Source organism: Haliaeetus albicilla, chromosome 6, assembly GCF_947461875.1.
Source record: "Haliaeetus albicilla chromosome 6, bHalAlb1.1, whole genome shotgun sequence".
Lineage (NCBI taxonomy): Eukaryota > Metazoa > Chordata > Aves > Accipitriformes > Accipitridae > Haliaeetus > Haliaeetus albicilla.
Window position 1 is genome coordinate 19,703,146 of NC_091488.1, and position 21,541 is coordinate 19,724,686.

A 21,541-nucleotide genomic window follows, 5' to 3' on the forward strand; every position below is an offset into this window, starting at 1 on the left:
CTCTTGACTCTTGTCTCTATATGGAGCAAAGGAGGTGACTCTGCTGCCAGGATTTAAGCAAGGGAGCAGTTTGATTTCTACTGCCATCGTTGCAGCATTGCGAGTGTTACAGAGCTGCTCCCAAGGCATCCAGGCTCCAGGTGATTCTTCCAGTGTGTGACCAAAGCAAGCAGGAGCGCTGCTCCCCATCATGCGCAATTGTTTGTGATTTCATTTCTGCTGTCCTTCAGCACAGTAGGTGACGAGAAAAACCAGTCTCTCTTGACGTACAACAAAGAATAAGCAATTTCAGCTTAGTGCCTCCCATCAACATAGCAGTCAGTCAGGTCTCATTTAAAGGAGAGCAGCAGGGTCAGCGCAGCAGCCTGGCAGAAAACACTTGGCAGCTTCTTCACATACCTATCAGCAGATATGGGGGATTCAGCAGCATAAGCTTGACCTGCCTTGTCTAGCGTATAATGTTGCCCTTTAGCAATTGGTTTTGCTTTCTGTAATTCAGCTGGATTTCTTTGAACAGTTAGGAAAGAATTTAAGCAGTCCTGCTTGACGTGACATTTTGACTGTGTCTACAATCTGGAGTTGCAAGCGAGAGACCATATGCTGGTTTCCTAGCAAGAGAAAAGTAGCCTGATGTTTGTATGGTAGCTCTTAGCTTTATTCATCTAGCATGGGGTTTTTTTGCTGAAGATTTTTATGTCTAAAAGACTTTAAATCCATTCAGTGACAGCTGCCATCTATTCTAAGGCAAGGGGGGTTAACCCTGATTACTAGACCTATCAGCTGTAAATTTGGGGATAATATTAGTAGCATATGCTGGATTAATTGGGCTTTTTTTCACCCTCCATAGATTTGGCCCACTTTCTTCTTTGAAAGGTTATTATCTTTCTTTCAAAGTAGTAGTTCCTTGTTCTTCATTTGCTTCAAGACTATGCAGTATACTTTAGTTGGAAAAAGATAATGTGTGATCGTATTCCATATTAAGATCCATAGGTTGCTATACGAAGAGTACACATTATGATAACTCTACTTTTTTTTTGTTAGGAGATCTTCATTAAGAATGATAATCTGCTCTAACATATGAACAAGAGCTGATAAAGTTAACCTAATGGATTTGCATTAAAATGACTGATAGCTTTTGATAGACATTATAATTTAAAGCACAGCTATTCCACCATGATATAATACTTCAAGATATGTTGCAATTGGAAGAAATCTTCTTTTATGATCTAGTAATCTTGTTGATGGAAAAGCAATATATTATTATTATTATTTTGGGTCAAGGGCAAAGGTACCAAAATACTAAACACAGTAATAGTAGTGTTTTATGTAAGGTTGGAGAGCGGAGTGTGGTTTCATTTGAAATATATCCTGCCAGAAGAAATCCCCCAAGAATCTGTTTCCCTAGAGAAAATGTTGTTTTACTATATTGAAGCAGTAATTAATTGAATATTTTGTTTTGCTGTATAAAAAGACTGGAATGCGCTTTTGTGCTAATCTTCACATTCACTCACATATTCCTTCACAATGTTAGCATAACCATGATGTTATGTGGAAATGATACCTTTTCTAAAATACACATAAATTATGAAATTTTATTGACCTACATTTGAAATCAAGCTGGGCTTTTTGTTTGGATTCTGGCCATCGGTAGTAACTATATGGCACCTTGGTTCAAAATGTAGTTGTGTTGTGCACAAGTAAATAGAAAACGTATTTTTACGTATTTGTTCCACTTGGGAATTATAAGGCTTTGTATTCTAGCCAAGTATACAATTAATTTTTTTTTTCATATTCCAAATATTCCCCTCCAGTAACTTAAGAATAAACATTAAAGAGAGAAATTCAATCTCAATTGCACAGGATAGAAATCACAATTTTAGGGTATTTAACAGTTTTAGAAGAGCTGTCCTTCAGTATTGCATTTAGAAGTCATCATTTTGCTTTTTTCTTTTAACTTTCTCTGTAGAAAGTATTTTGGCAATTTTGTAGCTTGTGCACCAACTTTATTCCTAGAGCATGTGCCAACTTCACAGCTGTCTCCTCCTAATTCCAAAAACCTCTTCTGAAGTCAGCTTTTGTCATTGAATACTCAAACTAAAGTTTGGCTGCCTCTTCTAACCATATATTCAGAATGAGGAAGTTTGTTTCAGTGAAATTATCTTTAAATATTCCCTTTTGATTAATTCATTGAGCAAAACAGTATTGTGCCTTTTTGGAACATGAACAGCATAACTAAAAGAAAAACAGAGTGCATTTACTCTTGTCTAATTTTTCTCAGCTAGTTAAAAAATGGAGACTAATATGGGTACATGTGTATTAATATCCTCAAACTATAGCTCTCAGATCCTGAAGACACGGAAGCCAAAATTACTCCAGTTGTAATATTGTATATACTACCGCATGATAAAGTGGAGCATATATGTCACAATACGTATTTGAGAGGTTTATTTCTTTGGCCTCACTTGCATTAATCAATTACTCTGTTCTTCAGTGAAATATCAATGGTAAACTGTAAGATTGTGAGCCCATATACCTAAGCAGCTAAGTGGTTTAGGTCCTTGTTTAAGACTTGTTCAGGTCCCGTGTGATTATGATACACAATTTAAACTGACAGCAACACAGACAAAGCAAACACATACCAGTGCTAGTGAGTTGGTTCATACCACCAGTATGATTTATCTGTATGTACTTGACAATATCAACTTCAAGTTTGAAGGGCTGTTAGTACAGAAAGAGTCATCAATACAATGTATTTTCCATTACCATGGCTAAATTAAAAAACTTGTAATATTTGTAAGCCACCATGACGGCATCTTTCTACTGTAGCGTTAGGATAAAGAGGTTTTTCAGAGGTGTAAACTGAACATAGGACCCAACTTCCAAGACAGGTCAGAGTTGGTAGTCTAACTCCTCCTGTTTGTCCTTTTTTTTCTTAAATCTCTTCAAATTTAATTTCTGGTTTAAAGTTTGGGACTGACTGTGCCAGCATTTAAATGAGCTTAGTTCTCATGATCATGTAAATAAATTCAAATCCTGAAGAAAATACTGAGTAACCTTGATGTTTACAGTGATAGAAGTATGTAAATGTAGTTTTAATTTCCGTCGTCGTCCCCCCCCCCGCCATTAGAAGTTTAAATTCTGTTTCAGATTCCTCAATTGAAAATGTTGTTGTTCACAGAGTAAGTGTTAGTCCCATGTGGAAAAAAAAACATGGAGTTGAGATTTTGAAATAAAGCAATTATAGTTTCACTTTGATTTGAAATGGGTTTTCTTCAAGGAACAGAAAAAAACCAATTTATATGGTAATGAAAAAATTTAAAATGCCATTCAGAACTATATTTTATATTTCCCTCTGTAAAAACTGATCATCAAAAGTATCTAAAATGTTTGCACATAAATTCTAATTAGCTCTACTTAGAGCATTTTGGTAAGTGAGTATTTATGGAAGTACTTTGTGTAAAGCCACTATAAATCAATGTCTGCATACTTGAAGACTGTGTATTTCCTAGGGTGCTGAAGTCTGTGCTTTTCAAAGAAAAAATAACATAGTCAGTGCCGATGTTTAGTGTAACTGATTAGTTTTCAGTATATCACTATAACTATTAATTTAAAAGCAACTCAAAAAGCTTTGCCACAGCACTGTCCTTTAGGGAATGATGTACCTGCTTGGTTAGAAACAACTCTTCTAGCATCAAGAGGCTGGAATAAGTATAAGAAGCTTGGAATGAGGAAAGTTGAATTATACTTTCCTGATTATCTCAAAAAGAATTTGCCATTTCAGAGAAGGAAGGTATTGGCAACTGTAATCTTTGGTTTAGGCCACAGAGAAGATAAAGAGAAATTTTACTATTAAAGAAGGAGGGTTTCAAAACTGTAAGAGTCTGAAAACAGAATTTAGACCACTTATGAACCTGGGTTGTGGCAAAGGCTTGTCCTCTTTAATTTTAGCCAGTTTCATGGAGCCATTGGCAAAAATGCATCTTTGGAGGGGGGTGAGAGTGAGCAAGTTCCTTAAACAAAGCAAAGCTCACCATTAATGCTGTACTGGATACAAATTATTTGTGGTATCAAGTAAAATTGAATTACACAGTTGCAAAAAGTAACTCATCTTTTAATCAGTTTTCAGCAATAAGATTAATATATGAAGCAAAGACAGCTTTGAATTTTTTGATGAATCATATAGCAGTTTATGCTGCCTGCCTGCTGCTAATATCTGAAAATACCGTGGCTCATCCATCATAGGCATTAATTGCTATACTCAGTACCAGTGGAAGGGGAAATGGTATTTGGATTAATAGCCCAAGAAAACCTGTTGAATTTCCCATCTTGGCACTTCATTTCCCCATGTTCTCAGGTGAGGTGGTACAACTGAGGGTCAAATGCAGTGGCTTTTTTCTGTAAGGACAAGATACGGAGAGGCATTGAAGGAACAACTGGCCCACCAAAAGGAGTGATGGGACCACTTCCCAGGCATTGAAGCTGGTTTAAAAATGTAACTTTGGCCAAAGCAGGGGTGAAGGAACAATACTCTGAGCCCTCCACAGAGAACAGGCAATGGTGGACAGTGACGGTGACACTGGGAAAGGGATGACAGCAGCAAGAAGTTTCCTAGACTGGACCAGCAACATGCTTCCCTTAAACACAGCAGTCATGCAACAGTAACCCAGAGCATTTGTCTCCTCTCTTGTTTAATCTTCATTTGGGTCATAAACTGTTTACACAGTAGACCATTTCTCTCTGCAGTGAAATAATTGCCATTTAGGTCTCACCAATAGCAGTACAGTTGGCTGTGCAGACTGGAGGGAAGGATGTCCTTCCACTGCCCTGCACTGTCAGCACCAGCCTGGTGGGAGATGACAGGTCAGGCAGGAGGCAGGTCCCTGGCCACAACACTGGGCTGCAGTGCTTCAGGCTTGCTCTTTTTAATATGTTACCCTGTGGTTTCCTGAAAGCTTGTTCAAGTGCATCTTCATGAGTATAAATGACTTTAGTTTCCAAAGAGCCAATTCCTTGTTATCACTGGCATCAGTTATTTGATGGGCAATTACCTTTGCTTTTGCACATGCAAAAAAAAAAAAAACAACTCTGCTGCTATTTCTATGAGAGGAGTACCTATAGGAAATTTCAGATTATATCTGTGAACTGGTCGCATCCTGATAACATTTAACAATGCGAAATTAAATAAATCAGACTTTATAAGAGAACTAGTATTTGAGGGAAACCTAGAAGGCGCTTAACTGTGTGGATAGAGGTCAGCCCATAGCCAACATTAACTAAGAAAGACTGAGTTGTTGAGACCTTTGTGTTTTTTGAAATGACATTTCCTGTCAGCAAAAATTCTCTTGATTATACCTGTCTCTTTAATGTCAAGAGTCACTATTCATTTTTAATTGACACATGGCAGCTCTTCCAAGGCTGTGCAAAGTTGGCTTTACATGAAGATTTGACTGTATAATTGGACAGCAGGGCTGGATTTGATTTTAAAATAAATCAGAAGAAACACTTGTATACTAAATGTGGTCTATAACTAATTATATGCTAGTATACAATTAATTTTAATTAATGTGTTGTGCAATTAAATATTCTTACTTTGTTTTCTCTTAAAGTAAAAAAACCCTAGTATTCCTTCACCCCCTGCTATTCCTTTCCCCCCTAATTACTTGGTACAGGATTGTGACATCTGTAGCACATCCTCGATGGTTGTGTACACTTGGATCTGTTTCTCTTAGATCGAATGTATGCTCCCTGAAATTGATTCCTGACATTGTTTGTAGATACAATATGTGAATACGTTCAAGACATGTAAAATTATACCTGCATTATATATTTAAGGAAATGTAGGTATACACTGACTGCCAATGATAATTGGATATAAAATCTGTTTATAAATAGCAGTGCTCCTGGGGAGAGTGAAGTGATAGATCAGGACAGACTCTGAAAAGCAGGATTCTTTGTAGCCAGCATCTGAGAGGTGATGAACATGCAGGGCATTTTAAGTGCTAATGCACTGATATTTCTTCATACCTTGCAACCCTTAGGGATCTGCCACAAAACTCAAATATAAGCAGAGAATTTAGAAGCCTCTCGTTGAACATACCAGTTTGCCTATGCAGTGCGTGGGATGAAAGCAAATGAGGGGTGTATTGGTGTTTAACATTATGTAGATTTGAAACGACTTATGCAGCATGTTGAAAGATAAAACTGTTTTTGTCTGTTTGGAACATTATTGGTAAAGGGCTATACGTTTACATGTGTAATTGGCTGAATTCCAAATTGCAGGCAGAATTTGCTTTGTCTTCCTTTAATTTGTGTGGTTTGGTTCTTCCCTCAGGTTTTCATGTGTTGCAGGATGTAGGCAGAGACTGTGGCAGCTCACAATGAACACAAACACAAACTGGTTTAATTTTTTTTCCTGTATATATTCACTGGGGATGAGATTTCCTCCCATGGATGGGTTAAAGCTACAGCAGAATTTTATATATGTGAGCCCTCGAACTATGAATTAAAAACCCTGTGCCAGGCAGCTTGCAAGAGGGAATTTCTTTGGCAGTGACTATATATAAATAGGTGTCTGAAGAGAATTTGTTTTCGTGTATAACTCATTAATGTTTTGGTTTTGTTTTTTTCTTTTGTACAAGTTAGGAAACCTTCTCGATTTGGGCAAGAGGGGGGTTAATATAGCTAAAAAACAACAAGAAAAAAGGTGGCTCTTTCTGATTTCAGATGTTCCCCTTCCAGACAGGTATGGAATGGAATGGGCTGCTTGGGCAGGAATCTGCCTGGGGCCATTGGCAGACCCCGTGGACAGCCAGTGGTTGTACCCGTCTGGCCTGGAAGCAGACGCAACTTCACGCTTGTACCATTGCCACCATGCTGGAGCTTTTTCAGGGCAACACCCCTCAGTGCCTGCAGGTCAAGTAGCTAAAAACATGAAACCATAGGCAGGCTAAGGAGTCTTAGTGGTACGCATCTGAGTCAGTTCAAGATTTACCTTCGTTGTCTCCGGGGTGGTTTTCCGGGGAAGGGTTTCCTGTTCCCTGAAACACCTCCTTGGTACATTGCCTTCCTCGCTCGCGTGCGTGGACATTGAGAGGTACCTAGTTAAGAAACTGAGACAATGCTACTTACATGCTAAATGTGGTTCCTCCGGGTCTCCTCTGACTAGAGGTGTGCTCTGAGCAAGCCGAGACTGGTCCCTGCCGCGCGATGATCTCCCGCTGGTACTTTGACGTGGCCGAAGGAAAGTGCGCGCCCTTCTTTTACGGCGGCTGCGGCGGGAACCGGAACAACTTTGACTCGGAGGAGTACTGCATGGCGGTCTGTGGCAGTGTCAGTAAGTGCCCCTCCACGCCTCCCTTGCTCCCGCATGGTGGGAGCAGGCCTGGGCTCACACTAACCCCTGGCCGCGGTCTGTCCAACACCTCCGCTCACCGCTAGATCCTCATTAGCCTCTCGCTAACCCAGCATGGTAGTGGGCGACTTCTCGGTGCTGTAGACGGGGGTCTGCAAGTAGGTAGCTGAAAGCCTAACACTTCTTTAGACGAGGCCTTTACACTCACCTTCTCTTAATTTTCTGTCAAAGCGTACTGACATCTTGTCTGTCTCTGTGTGTGCATATACAATGCATGTGCAGGAAAAAGCACAAACTTTAGGGAAGCCTCAGGTAAGTTTAAAAATAGTTCATAGTTTTTACAACGTATTTTCATGTATTATTTCTGACCTTTTTTAATCAAAGCAATACAAGCTCATTAAAATAACAGATTGTTTATTTCCAGATTTTTTTTTCTTTTTGTTTGTTTGGTTTTAGTTTGACTGAATACTTTGTGTGTGTTTGCAATGAAAAGGGGAGAAATGACATTTGATTTTTTTAGGTTTTCCTGAGAACTGTGATGCACGTGGATGTGAATCACCTCCCACTTACTTGTTTAACATACCATATGTTTTAATAATCGTTTTCCCTGAAGAAAGAGTGTTGCACTGTGATTTTTGGTTTGAGAAGGATGGCTTTGTCCATCGCAGGATATTGAAGCTGATGAATCAGACACTGGATTTATCAGCTGGATTTTGGGTTGGGAGCCTCTGGTACACTCCCTTCCAATCTGCCTTGCCAGCATGTACTCTTGGGAGAGTATTGGCTGCCATTTACATCTGACACATTAAAGAGTGAGTACATATTTCACTGCCCTGCCTGCTCACAGGGCATGGAGGAGCAGAACAGAAGCAGCATGTTAGGGCTCCTCTTAGTAAAATATTTTCCAAACTGCACCTAGGAATGTTTGTGGTAAGTAGGAAGCTTAAAAATGCACACAAACACATGCAGAGTCCTAGCAAGGTGTGCTATGTGTGTCTTGAAGCAGAGTAGCCGACCTGTGTTTTATTGGAGCAGGAACAAGCGCAGTTGTGGAGGCAGGATTGCTGCTCCAGTGCTCCAGCTGCATTTCATCTCAGCGTCTTTTAGAACTGTTCATGGCAAAGCTCCATGGAAGGACATGGAGAAAGTCTACCACCAGGCGAGTGAGGAGGGTACCTCATGGACAGTGATCAGCTTCTGCAACAAGACAGAAGATGTAGTGAAGAGAAAGAAGAACTATGCAGTAGATTTGAGTGAGGTCTATAATATATTTGCTAAAAGAATGAAATTTTGAACCATTAAGTTCCTGTGTTAGGCAAGACGTTTCCAGAGATGCAAAACACGGTTTGCCTCTGATTGCATGCTCTGTGACAGGCAAGAAAAAGTGAGACTTTGTAACAGGTGGAATGAGGACGGTAGTAGGAAAAAAAAAAGAAGAATTTTAAAGAAGAAATATTTATGCAATGAAAAATGCAGGGTATGTGATACTGACAAGTAGTTGATACTGTAGACAGGGAAGGAGGAAAGAAAAGTACACTGAAGCTAGCTGGCTTATGCAGATTAGAGGTACAGAAAAAACACCGCAGTGAGAGAGATGTTGAAAAATAAGCCTAGAAAAGCCACTTGAGCTCTTGTGCATTTAGTTTCAGGTAGCCAAGATGAGGCTGTGTTTATTCTTTACTATTATGGCCAACAGAGAATTGGTAAAGGATTATTATCTTTTTCAGTAATGTGGGTGAATATCATGTGTAAGTGGTGATTGGATCCCAGACAAGATGATAGCCATCAAAACTAATAACGGAAAACAGCTGAGAAACTGAACCTTTTGCTACTTTGCATCTGGAAGTAGTCTCACTTAGCAAGGGAAGAATGACAGGACTGAACATGATTTACCTGCAAGAGCTTTGGATACTTCAGCCGTTTGCCTTGGTCTATTTGAGGCAAATGAAAGTCACCTACCTCTGATAGTACACCTCTTGTGACAATGCCTGTTCTTTTCCCCAGAAATTAAAAAACAAGGCGGGGGGGGGGGGGGGCTTCATCCTTATGTTTCATGTCCAACAAGGTAGGATTAAATGAAGACTAGCTATTGGCCTTTTGTGCTGAGCATTTTGCTTTTATGGTCAGTATAAGAGTTTCTAAAAAGCTGCATATGCTAGTTCTTGTTGGAAGAAGTCAGCCTTTTCACATACCTGGTAGGAATTAAGAATTATTACTGCCTTTGTCAGCATTACTAAAAAAAAAAAATCTATATTTTTGTGAAGGCTGGACAATAAGTAAGGACTTGTAGTAGACCTTGACTCTTGCAAGATTGCAGGTTTTTTAAACATCCAGTTTTTACAGCTTGCTTTTGGCTCCTGCCCTTCAAGCTGAGCTGTATGGATGCATTTCTTTGTCCAAATTCTGCAGTGGGACTATGTGCAGACTCAAAGATATCTGAAGATCATGCATCTTGCATAAAGAGCTGTAGTTACTCACCCAGCACTTCAAATCTCAGAGTTTCATTTCTGGTTTTACAGTGCTGCGAAATTATTACACAGAGGGAAGGGTGTTGCTGACTAAAAGAGCGGTCACATCACAAAACAGACTTCATGAGAATTATTCTCATGAAGTAAAACTTGGAGGGGTGAGATTTGGATTTGTCACTTTGATAATGCAGTAATGTTGCCTTTCATATACAGGTTGTAGGTGAAATCATAGCACCGACTGCTTGTAATAGCAAGCAAGCAGAGTTTAATATATTACTCTTCCAGTCAACCTAGTGATCTTTTTGCAGGAAATCTTACGCTACGAGGGGTGACCTCAGCCATGATCTTAAAAAGAATATTATGGATTGAATGAAACTTGGAAATTGGACTGTCTTCCTTCCTTCAAACTTCTCTTGGCAGCAGAAGTTGTTCAGGTCATGCTGTTTGGGAGGATAAATGATCTTCTAAGACTGGCAATCCTCTCACAGCATGTAGAATCAGAAATTAAATAAGAAACAACTTCTAAATTTGCTATATATGATATTCATTAGGATCTTCAGATAAGACCAGGAGATTCCTCTCTATCTCATGGAACTTGTTTTGGGTTTGGTTTTTTTTTCCTTAAGTTCAGTTCAATAAAATAATGCCAAGAGCATTACCATTTGTGTTCTTTCCATAGTTATCTTGGTTTACTCTGGGATTCCCAATTTTTGGTCTGAGCCATTAGTTGGAATACTTGAGCTGCTTGGCTTCATTTGCACAACTAGTGCAAAAATAGAGCTGGTCTTGTCTTTTAAAATAGATCTACCAGAGGGCTTTTTCCTGTTTTGTTTTTGGGGTTTTGGGGTTTTTTGGTTGTTTTTTTTTTTCTTTTTCTTCAGTAGTTTCTCAAACAACATTTGAGTCTATAGGGTACACTTTCCAAGCTACTTTAGTTAGATTTTTGTTACTGTATTTTCATGTTAGTTCAGTGTGTTCTATACACCTGTTATTTCTGTTCCTAAATTAACTTTGTTTTCCTCTGGTTTCGTCTCCTGTCTCAGTATCACCATGCTGTTTCTCCTTATTCTTCATCATTTTGCTGAATAGAAATGGTAATGAAAATAATTAGAAGTGCTGAATATGATATGTTTCAGCACTTAAGTGAGATCTTGTCTTTGGTATTGATCTAATGTTGCTGAAAGTTTTTTTTACCTGGCTGTGGCACAGACACCACCCTCACTCCAATCCCACAGAAGAAAAGAAGAAAAACAGTGAAGAAGAGTTTCCATCTAGGCCACCCCTGCTCTGTCCTGTCTTTCTGCCCCACCCCCCTGCCCTGTCACCCTTAACTTAATCTTTCTATTTGATCTCTGTGCCTCCCCCCACCCTTCATGCTTATATATTTACTCCATTCTTTATTTCTTTTCTCTCCAATGTTCACATTATTGTTGCTCCCTTGTGTCCTATAAAAAAAACAGTGAGCCTCTCTTAGGCAGGAGACAAGATGGGTGCTAAAAGCACGTCTTTCCTTTGTCCAGCTGTAGTTTGCTTTGCAGCCTAAACTAGTTAGATTTTACAGAGAGTAATATGAAATAGTGGATAGTGGTTGTGTTTCTCTTGAATAGTGGGCAAAGGGTGAAAGGGTGGGATATGAGTTTATTTTTCTCGTAATGCATTGAAATTGGACTGAACCAAAACCTGGGGATGTTCTGTTGTCACAAATACTCATATACTATGAATACTGAAAGTATGAATACTGAATACTAATGTCCTGAACACATTGTCTACAGAAAAAAAATATTCATGTTTTATTCTGCTTCCTTGCTGAAGTGTCTTTGCCTTGATCTGAAAAGGCGGGTCTGTCCTGTCATGCAAAACCTTAGACCCTCTCCACTATCAATGAATTTGACCAACGTTCTGAGGTCTGACAAAAGTGATTTGTCTGTTGGGTATGCACTACTACTGTCAAATTTTTTCATTCATCACCCAGCTACCTGGGAATTGATATATAATTGCCCTAGAAGTAGAAGGCTTTAAGGATCTTGTTACCAGTTCCTTCAGCCTGCCAGACCACATGCTCTCTCCCTATTGATTTTTAATAAGGGTGTTCAATACTGTCTACAGTTTCTATTCAATATAAGGACTCAAACTTATACTGTGTGACTGGCTATAATGGCTCCTTTGAAGTCATCAGGATCTTTCAGGCAGTTAATTCCGATTTAATGACCTCAGAATGAATATGTACTGACAAGAATAAGCAGATGATAAATTGTTGTTATCGAAGGAATTATTTCTATCTTACTATCATACTAAAAAGTAATCTATTGTACAAATTTTTTCACTTGTCTCTTAATTGTTGCTTGTTAAACATCCTTAAAGCTGTAGGAGATATATTTTTTTAATACATACTATTTTGAAATTACATTGATGTTCAGGTCTTAACTTTGGGACACAAGGAGCTTCAAAGCTGGGAAAATCCGTTCTCTTAAATGTGCTTCATTTGTCAGTTATTGCATAGGAGACAGCTCTCCCAGCAGCTCCTGCAGCCGTGGCATGGTACATTCAGAGTAGAGTGGAATTCATGATGCCTTGTTTTCATTTATCCTGCATCTAAAGCACAAGACTAAGACTAATATAGGGGATCCACTCTTACTGCTTTTCATATAGGCTAACATCAGCTTGCCTACAGATTAGTATCTGTCTGTCCCTGATAATTGATGAGATCAGTCTTAATGTGTTTCCAGTTCATGCCCTTACATGAGGGGAAAATTCACAACTTCTAGCGTTTTGCAGTGTCCAGTTTAATTTCTCTACAGAGGTACTGTGAATAACAGTCCGTACCTTCTAACAGCAGAAGATTATAAGATGATAATCCTGTTGTCAGTAATTTCCTTTATCCACTTATTGTTTGGGATCTTGACATCTCCCTAGTTAGCAGGAAGTAAAATATTTTGGCAGCTGAACTTGCATGCCAACTTCCAGAGTGTGTCTAAGGCATTAAAGAACTGCAGTGCATTCCTGTAAGCAGAATGGTAAAGTATACCCATTTTTTAGTTAGGTAGCACATTTTAATCCTTTGTCTTATTTACTGGGTGATTGCTCGTTTTACCTCTACAACTACAGATACTGCTTGAGTTTGAAGTCAGGTAGGAGGCTCAAAGACAGAAAGCAGGCCACGTCCAGAGCACGTTCAGCTGGACTGGCTGATACTGCCCTTTCACTGCTCGTGAGCTTTATGGGGGAGTTGGCAGGCCTCAGTCTATAAAAGCAGCAGAGCTTGCAAGTTGCTTCATGCCAGGAATGCATTTTTTTTGACAATGCACTTAGTACTGAAAAATATTCATCGCAGCAACTAGCTACAATACTTATTTGTCACAGCACTACAGGAGATATGATTTAAAATACAACAGTCTAGTGATAACATTTCAAATCCTAAAAATCTGCCTTTATAAGTAGTGATATTGCAGGGAAGCATTTCACATAAGTACAAAGTCTTTTATTTGAATGAATAAAAAACCCCAAGTTATTAGAAATTCACTAAGCCAGTCACACTAGGACAACCTGTTGCTTCATCACAAAGGCTTTTTATATTCAATTGTCTTACTCCTTCCCAAATTAGCAGTAAAAGGGACATTACCTCTCAATGCTTTACTTAAATGTGTCCTTCTCTCACCGTCTCCAGCATGAATTGCCTGTATCTGCTGGTTTTATCTTCTCTGGCATGAAAACTCAGCTGAATCATTTGAGGCCGATTTCGAATAGTGTAGAGGAAATGTTAAGAAAAACATTTTTTCGCAGTTTCTTCATTCATTGTGAGTGCTTGACACTTAATAGTAAGTGCCTAGGAGATATAACTGGATGACTTCTACTGTCTCTTTAAATTGTTAATTTTGACTAACACCCTTAGTGGATGCAAGTGACTAATTTCTGTTTCCACAGTTCCTTCCATCTATATAAATTCGCACTTATAGTTCACCCTTGAACCACACATGGAGCCAGGGTTGGACTGGGCCTTTTTAAAAAGCAATTGGGTAAAGTTTAGGATTCAAAAGGGAGAAGATGCAAATATTTTCATATACCAGAGTTAGACTACTGATAATTTCAAGCTCTGGGAATTTTATTAATGTGATGTATTATTGTAGACACTGGTTTTGCTGTAACTTGTTTTGTTGAATCTAACCACAGGTTCGTTTGATGGTTTGGGTTTTTTTTTTTCACTCTGTGGAACTTGATGACTCTTGTTTACAACCTTGGCAGAAGGCATGTTCGGGAGGATACTTCTGTCTTGTATTTGTTCTCATTTGATGTAACAGGTGAAGAATTTAATGGGGTTTTTTCCTTCATAAATATTTAAACTTATGGTGACAAATAAAAAAAGAATGACCTTGAAACAGAGTATTGCAAAGATGCTTGAGGAAAGTTTGCTTTGGGGACCTCCTCCCAAGCACAAAATGAATTGAAGAACTGAGAGGGGGGTGATCTGAGCAATTAATGGCCGACACGAGTGTCAAATGGATATAAGCAAGGCACAATTGCATTTGTCAGGGCTGGTGAAAAGGAAGTTGCATTCATGGAGATGTGATGAAAGCATGATTGCCAAGTTCTAGCTGTGCATGGATAGGAAATGTATCTTGAAATTATTGCACAGAGGATTCTTATATGAGAAAATTTAACTTAAACCTAGGTTAGGTGGCAAGTATCAACTTTAGTTAAGGCAATAGATGAGGAATAATATGAGTATGGTATGTTTTGTTGGGTTTTTTTCCTCTTCCAGAAGTCTCTGTGAGGGATTTCATGAAACTGTCCTTCAAGCTGCCTATTGTTTTGATGCCATACCAACTATTTAAATTATAACACATCAAAGGAAGATAGGATCAGTCTTTGCAAAGTAAAGTTCAAGAAGGAATGTAACTTTTAAACATGTGATTTCTCTGTCTCAATACAATTAATCATATTTTCAGGCCAAGGTTGCTACATTGACCTGTAATTATTCTTTCAATACTAATGCAAGTTATGAAATATTACAGAAGCCATATGCAGTCTTTTATGACAAAGTGGTTTAGCCTTGATCAGTAATAAAAACAATGAGATAACCCAACTATTAAGAAGGAAAGAGCATCCCTCAGGAACACCGTTTTGTCTTTCATGTATTAACTCTTTTCATGTCACCTGTGCCTGGAATTATCTTTCAAATAAACTAGTAGACATTTTTAATAACATGCTTTCTAATCTGCTTTAGGAACATTCATCTATTTTAACAAAATCTTGGAAGCTAAGACACAGCTTGAAATTGAAGTGGAGAAGTCAACTCTCAGAACTGGTGATTCTTTTTACTGCTTCAGATGTGATCCCTGAACATACAACTACTACTGTTACAGAGGGCTTTTTTTTCTGAAGTCAGTACCAACATGCATATATTTTTTTTCTGAGAGAAGAATATATTTGTTTCTATCTAGTCTGTTAGTCCATGTTTTGTGCTTTTGGAATTGCTACCATTGTGGTCAGAATTCCTCAGTTATTATGAAGAACACTTTACTTTCAAAGACTTTTTGGGTGTCTTAAAGATAGTTGTCAAAACATGAGGATAAAGCAAATGTGCAAGATAACCATTCAGCTGGGTTTTATTTATGTGATCATGAGCCTTAATATCAATGAATAACTTAATGGGAGTTTGCATTATTGAGCATCTTTGCTGAAAATTAAAAAGTGAGCAGCTGGAGTTGAGTGGCCTGAAGGACAGGAGTACCAGGCTCTGGTCATGATCAGCAGTTTGCTGCTCTGCAGTTAGCTTCCAGGCAGGGAGATGTGCTGATGAGCCACAAGGTGAAAGATCTGGCTTCCAGAACTCCTGCCAGTCCAGGGGTGATGCCTTGGAGCACACCAGTGCTGTCTATTTGCCCCCCAAAACCCTAAAAAGAAATGAGCAGCAACCTGCGGCTTACAGGTAAAATACTAAAACTGGGAACGTCTGGTTTTCACTCTCACAAGGTCTCCCTTGTGCTGTTGACTGTGGGAGGAATTCTGCACTCCCCTTTATTCTTAGTTTTAGACAAGGTTCAGAAAGTTGTCTTGGTGAAAGAGTGCATGAAGACGAAGTAATTAAAAGTGAAAAGGAATGGCACTTTGCCTGCTGGTCCTCCAGCTCACAGTGCTAAGAATGAGAATAGTTGTCTATAATGCAGTAGCTTATGTATAGTATGTAAATACACTTACTGTTCTATGCCCCAGTATCGACCTTTACTAGAAGACATACCAGTGTGGCACACACTTTTCTCCAAGTAATTAAATCATATTCAACTTAACAACTTCTTATGCAAAAACTCATCCTGGTACATACTATTCCCTACGTTTAAAATAATGGTGATTTGCTGCAATCTTAGATATACCTTTCCCAGCCTTCATTTGTCTTGTATCATTCAGCCAGTAATATGTCCGTTTTGTAATAAAAAGGTAATCATTGTTTTCCTTCCCTGTTGTTTAGATTCTGTTCATTGGTTTTGCCTCCCTGCTGTAAGCAGAGTAGTTTATTCACAAAAGGCTGGGGATACCATCTTGTAAAAACAGCTCATTTCACAAGGTAGCAGTAGCAATAATAGAAACCCTTCTCACTAAAGATACTCCGTATGCACTTGTGATTGTCACAAGTGCTATAATTAGTTGTGATCTTAGTCAACAACTGAAAGCTTTGATCCTAATCCTTCATTAATGAGGCAGTTGTGTATGTGGAATTCAGAGGCAATGAATGCATCCACTGAATACTACATTGTAACTGGGTAGTGCTTTCATTTCAAATGGTTTCCCATCTTATATGCAACAGCCAATGTCATTCAGAAAAGGAGCATATCCTAATCCTTTCATTTCATATGAGATTGGTGAGTGAGTGTTTTTTCTTTCACTGGAGATGCTGATATGGATTATTTATTTTTATGTGAAACAGTAAAACAGAATCTGGGGGCATATTGTTGCATTTTTCTTCCTTTTTTATTTTGCCCCCCTGGTCTTCTGATATGTAAAAGTTGTTGATAAATAGCAAAATGTGTAGAGCATAATTTGGCTGTATTATTGAACCTGTGCAAAGGATAGGTTTTGTGCCAACAGCCATGAAGAAATAAAATGTTTCTGCTTTTATTCAGTGAAGAAATTTTAAAATGTTTCTGCTTTATGCAGAAGAAGGGAGGCTTAGTATTTTTGTAACTCTTGGGGGGACAGCTGCTGGTTATTGTTATGTTGGAATCACAAGGGGGTTTTTAACATGCTATTGGTAATTAATTTTTTTAATAGTGGATGGAGAAGTTGTCACATAATCATTTGCAGACTTTATAAATATAGGGAGTAAAATCTTGCAGGGTTATTTGTTTTTCAGCAGACTGGTTATTTTGTCAGAGAAATACTTATGATTTCAAAGTACATTAATAGCTAACCACTTATAAAAAGACCGCTTCTGAATCTAACAGAAAACAAAACCGTATGTGACCATTTCATCTCACCTTTTAGTATTTTCCTAAACATAGGCACTGAACTTCTTCTTAATGAAACTTAACCCTATTTTTTAAGAGTTTAAACAGTGTCTCTGTTTGCAGAGTGAGATGTGGTTGGTGTTGGTAGGTTGGTTGGTCTCTTTGGCCACCAGCAGCCAAATAAACGTTCCAGGAGCGGTAGGCATGCTGAGTCCTTACGGCTGGCTTTGCACAAGCTCAGCCTACTCTGACGTGTGCTGGGCATGGACCGGTGCCAGCAGCAAGCAGGGAGGGAGAAAACACCAGTTTTACCTCTTGCTTTCACGCCTGTTCACTGGCTGGGTTTCGGAAGGAGATGCTGAAGCAGGATGTTTTTGAGGATTCTTTTGGGCGACTCAGCATGTCTTTGCATAAGTTGTTCAAATACTTAATTGCACTTACTATTGAAAGTGGGTGGCTTATTTCTGATCTGGATTTCCAGCCTTATTTCTGCCTAGCTTTGGTTTCCAGCCATCAGATGTCAGTTGCTTCTTTCCGATAAAGCTGTTGTCAGAAATCTTTTCTCAGTAGAGATTTTCTAAATCAAATTAGTCCCCTGGTGGATGAGCGTAAGTGATTGAGCTTCTTACCATGAGACAGGTCCCCTAAGCTCCCCTGAGTCTACATGCCCGTTTCTGAGCCCTCTATATTTTTGGGAGCACGTAGTGGAGAGCCATGTGTGGCGTTACACCAGCCTTTTGCCTTTCGCGCAAGGTCGGGGTAGTAGCTTTCTCCTCCTATGCAGTATTGCTCTTCGTTAGCATGAGCCTCTTCAGCATTAGCTTGAGAGAGCAGGTTGCAGTTGGATACTGATGTACTGCCTGCATCCTTTCCCATGCTCCTGGGCACAGCCTGGCTGTCTCAGGCATCCAGGTATGTGGCATTTAATGCCTAGTCACTGTTTGATTTGGTTTTGCACAGCTTTTGGAGGGGGCTCGGTGCTCTGACATCCTCAGCATGAGGCACTGAAATCAGGTTTTCCAGTTCTTAGCACCTGCTACTCTCACTTGTTCAGAAACGCACCAGCAAGCATGCCAGCAAGAAGTAAGCGTTATTGTCCAAAAAATCTGGGCCATAAAGGCTACATGTGTGAGACAGAAGCTTTTGAAAATCAGACCTTGAATGTACAGGTGGCTTAACTGATCTCAGTGCAAATGCTGGTGACCTTTTTTCCTGTTCGATAATTAAAGGTTACATTTGCGTAATTTATTGGACAGTTATTTAGATTGTCAGTTTTTTCCACTCACATTTGTACAGACTTCAATTAAAAAAAAAAAAAAAATCTATAAAAGATGGAGAAGGATGGCAAATGCGCTAGAGCTGTCCCTCATTCAACCTTCCTGTGCTAAATCCTGCTGTGTCCTGCAGAGGCAGTGAGAGGAGGGTGTAGACAGAGGGGAATCCTCTTCACACAGAGCCTGATTAAACCGTGGAACTCAGTGCTCCACCATGTTGTGAATGTTAAAACTCATGCAAGTTTTGTGGGGAAAAAAACCCCAAAATTAGAGTAATGGAAGGAAAATCCACGAGGTTAGTTAAGCATTGCAAAAGAGTATTCACTGCTCTTGCCTGGGGGTGTTTGGTGAACCCCCTATCAGGCAACAGGAGCCTGGAAGGGCTGGTGTTGCTCGGTCTGACACTTAAATTTCTTCCTGCTTTGAAATAAAATTTTCTTTTCATTTTCTAAATGGAACTAAAATGTACTGTACTTAACTGCAGCTTCAGGAAAGGTAAAGATTAAATTAATTTGATGTTTGAGAGATTAAAAGTATCCTGGTTTCATCTGGGATAGAGTTAACTGTCTTCCTAGTAGCTGGTACAGTGCTATGTTTTGAGTTCAGTATGTGAAGAATGTTGATAACACTGATGTTTTCAGTTGTTGCTCAGTAGTGTTTAGACTATAGTCAAGGATTTTTCAGCTTCTCATGCCCAGCCAGGGCACCTGACCCAAACTGGCCAACAGTGTATTCCATACCATGGGACGTCCCATCTAGTTTAGGAACTGGGAAGTGGGGGGGCAGGGATTCGCGGCTCAGGGACTGGCTGGGTGTCGGTTGGCGGGTGGTGAGCAATTGCCCTGCGCATCGTTTGTACATTCCAATCCTTTTATTATTGCTGTTGTCATTTTATTAGTGTTATCATTATCATTATTAGTTTCTTCTTTTCTGTTCTCTTAAACCGTTCTTATCTCAACCCACAGGTTTTGCTTCTTTTCCTTATTTTCTCTCCCATCCCACTGGGTGGGGGGGAGTGAGTGAGCGGCTGCGTGGTGCTTAGTTGCTGGCTGGGGTTAAACCACGACAGTCCATTTTGGCGCCCATCGTGGGACTTGGAGGGTTGAGATAATGACAAACCTGACCAGAGCTTGTTAAAACAAATTTGTTATAAGCATTCATTATATTCGTCTAATAGTCGCTGGTCACTATGTTGATTTATGTGTTCTTAGAGTTGTTGCTCTGGTTTTTAAAGTTCTGTTATGTATCACCTTGCTTGCTGTATGTAGTCTCTCTTCTGCTGCTTATCGTCTGTGGGAGGTGGACTAAGGTTTTCACTTCAATGTATTGTATAACACTGGTTTATGGTATGATAAAGTCATTGGTTGTGGGATTAATCTGGTATTTGCACTCAGCATTGTCACCTTTATACTCCGGGAGCCGTGTGTGGGAAACTTAATAATTACACCATTTACCTTTCCTCCTTGGAAAGCCAGTCTATGGGTGGGGTACCTGTCTTCCCCTCTCCTTTCTCCTTCAGTCCAGTACAATGGTGTTTGAGAATTTTGAAAAATTTGAATACTCTTGGGATGTTGAGACCAGCACGGTCCTAGCCCTACTGCTAGGAATTAGCATGCTTCTGAATGTGGTTCAGCTCTCGTTTAAGGTTAAACAACTATTTAAGAAGATCACCCAGAGAACTGCCCCAAGGCTGGATAATTATGAGTGGCAGGGTGTGTGGGGTAGTATGGGCAAGTACCTAGAAAAGTGGGCACCTCCAATGTTTTGGAAATTCACCCCTGAACAAGTGCAGGATCCAGAAGAACTAGTAAAATATTTGGAAAAGGTATGCTGTCACCCTGGCAACTCCAGAGAGATGCAAATCACTGCAACGTGCTGGAGCCTGGCCCATGCCTATCGAGCCCTGTTCGACACCACTCAGTACCCTCAAGGGGAAGAGAAAGTCTCTGGACCTAACAACAAAACGTTGAGCACCGCGGCCACCCAAACCTCGGCAATGGGCGCTGCGGCCCCTCCAGCCCCAGCGACGAGCATTGCGGCCACCCAGACCTTGGCGACAGGCACCGCGACCCCTCCAGCCCCGGCGACGAGAACTCGGGCTACCCAAACCTCAACAACAGGCACTGCAGCCCCTCCAGCCACGGCAAAGAGCACGGCAGCTACCCAAACCTCGGCAACAGGCACTGCGGTCCCTCCAGCCCCAGCGACGAGCACTGCTGCTACCCAAACCTCGGCGACAGACGCTGCGGTTATCCAAAACCCGGCGAGCGATACTGCAACTGAACCAGCGGACCAACCTGCACCAGTATCATTTGCCCCCATACAGAAGAAGAAATACACAAAAAAATCAGTTCGCTTAGCAAAGGATGAAGATGAACCAGGGTCATCACGGGAACCGGAGGAAGAGGCAGAACCAGAGGTAATAACCCGGTCCCTATCCTTGAGTGAGCTACGGGATATGCAAAAAGATTTCGGCTGCCGTATAGGTGAGCATATTATCACCTGGCTCCTCCAATGCTGAGACAATGGGGCTAATAGCTTGGAATTAGAAGGTAGGGAAGCCAAGCAGCTGGGATCGCTTGCCAGGGAAGGTGGCATTGACAAGGCAATTGGAAAAGGGACACAAGCCATCAGCCTCTGGAGGTGACTTCAGTCAAGTGTGAAGGAAAGCTACCCCTTTAAGGAAGATGTTATATGTCAATCAAGCAAGTGGACCACCATGGAAAAAGGTATCCAATATCTGAGGGAATTAGCTGTGCTAGAGACAGTTCATCATGACCCGGACAACCCACAATTACCCAAAGATCCAGATGAAGTCCAATGCACACGACCCATGTGGCAGAAGTTTGTACGGAGCACACCATCGTCCTATGCCAACTCGCTGGCGATAATGACCTGGAAAGGTGAAGAGGCACCGACAGTGGATGAAGTGGCTCACCAACTCCGTCAATACGAAGAAAATCTCTCCTCCTCCCTACAAGCCTGCATTTCGGCTGTGGAAAAGCTGTC

General features: G+C 40.2%; 1 protein-coding gene and 1 long non-coding RNA gene across 5 annotated transcripts in view; both read left to right on the top strand.

The window, feature by feature from the left end:
- Positions 1 to 21,541, top strand: part of APP (amyloid beta precursor protein) — a 233,384-nt gene that overhangs the window by 133,929 nt on the left and 77,914 nt on the right. For 2 of the 4 annotated variants that reach the window (XM_069785304.1, XM_069785302.1), the window contains exon 7: positions 7,166 to 7,333. The exons of the other annotated variants lie outside the window; for them this stretch is intronic. In XM_069785304.1, coding sequence (XP_069641405.1) covers positions 7,166 to 7,333 — 168 coding nt within the window. The remainder of the gene's footprint in view (positions 1 to 7,165; positions 7,334 to 21,541) is intronic. 4 annotated transcript variants of the gene reach the window in all.
- LOC138685679 (uncharacterized) lies at positions 7,340 to 16,266 on the top strand. Its single transcript, XR_011325047.1, has 2 exons — positions 7,340 to 14,114; positions 15,041 to 16,266. It is a non-coding gene; the product is annotated as an uncharacterized lncRNA (long non-coding RNA).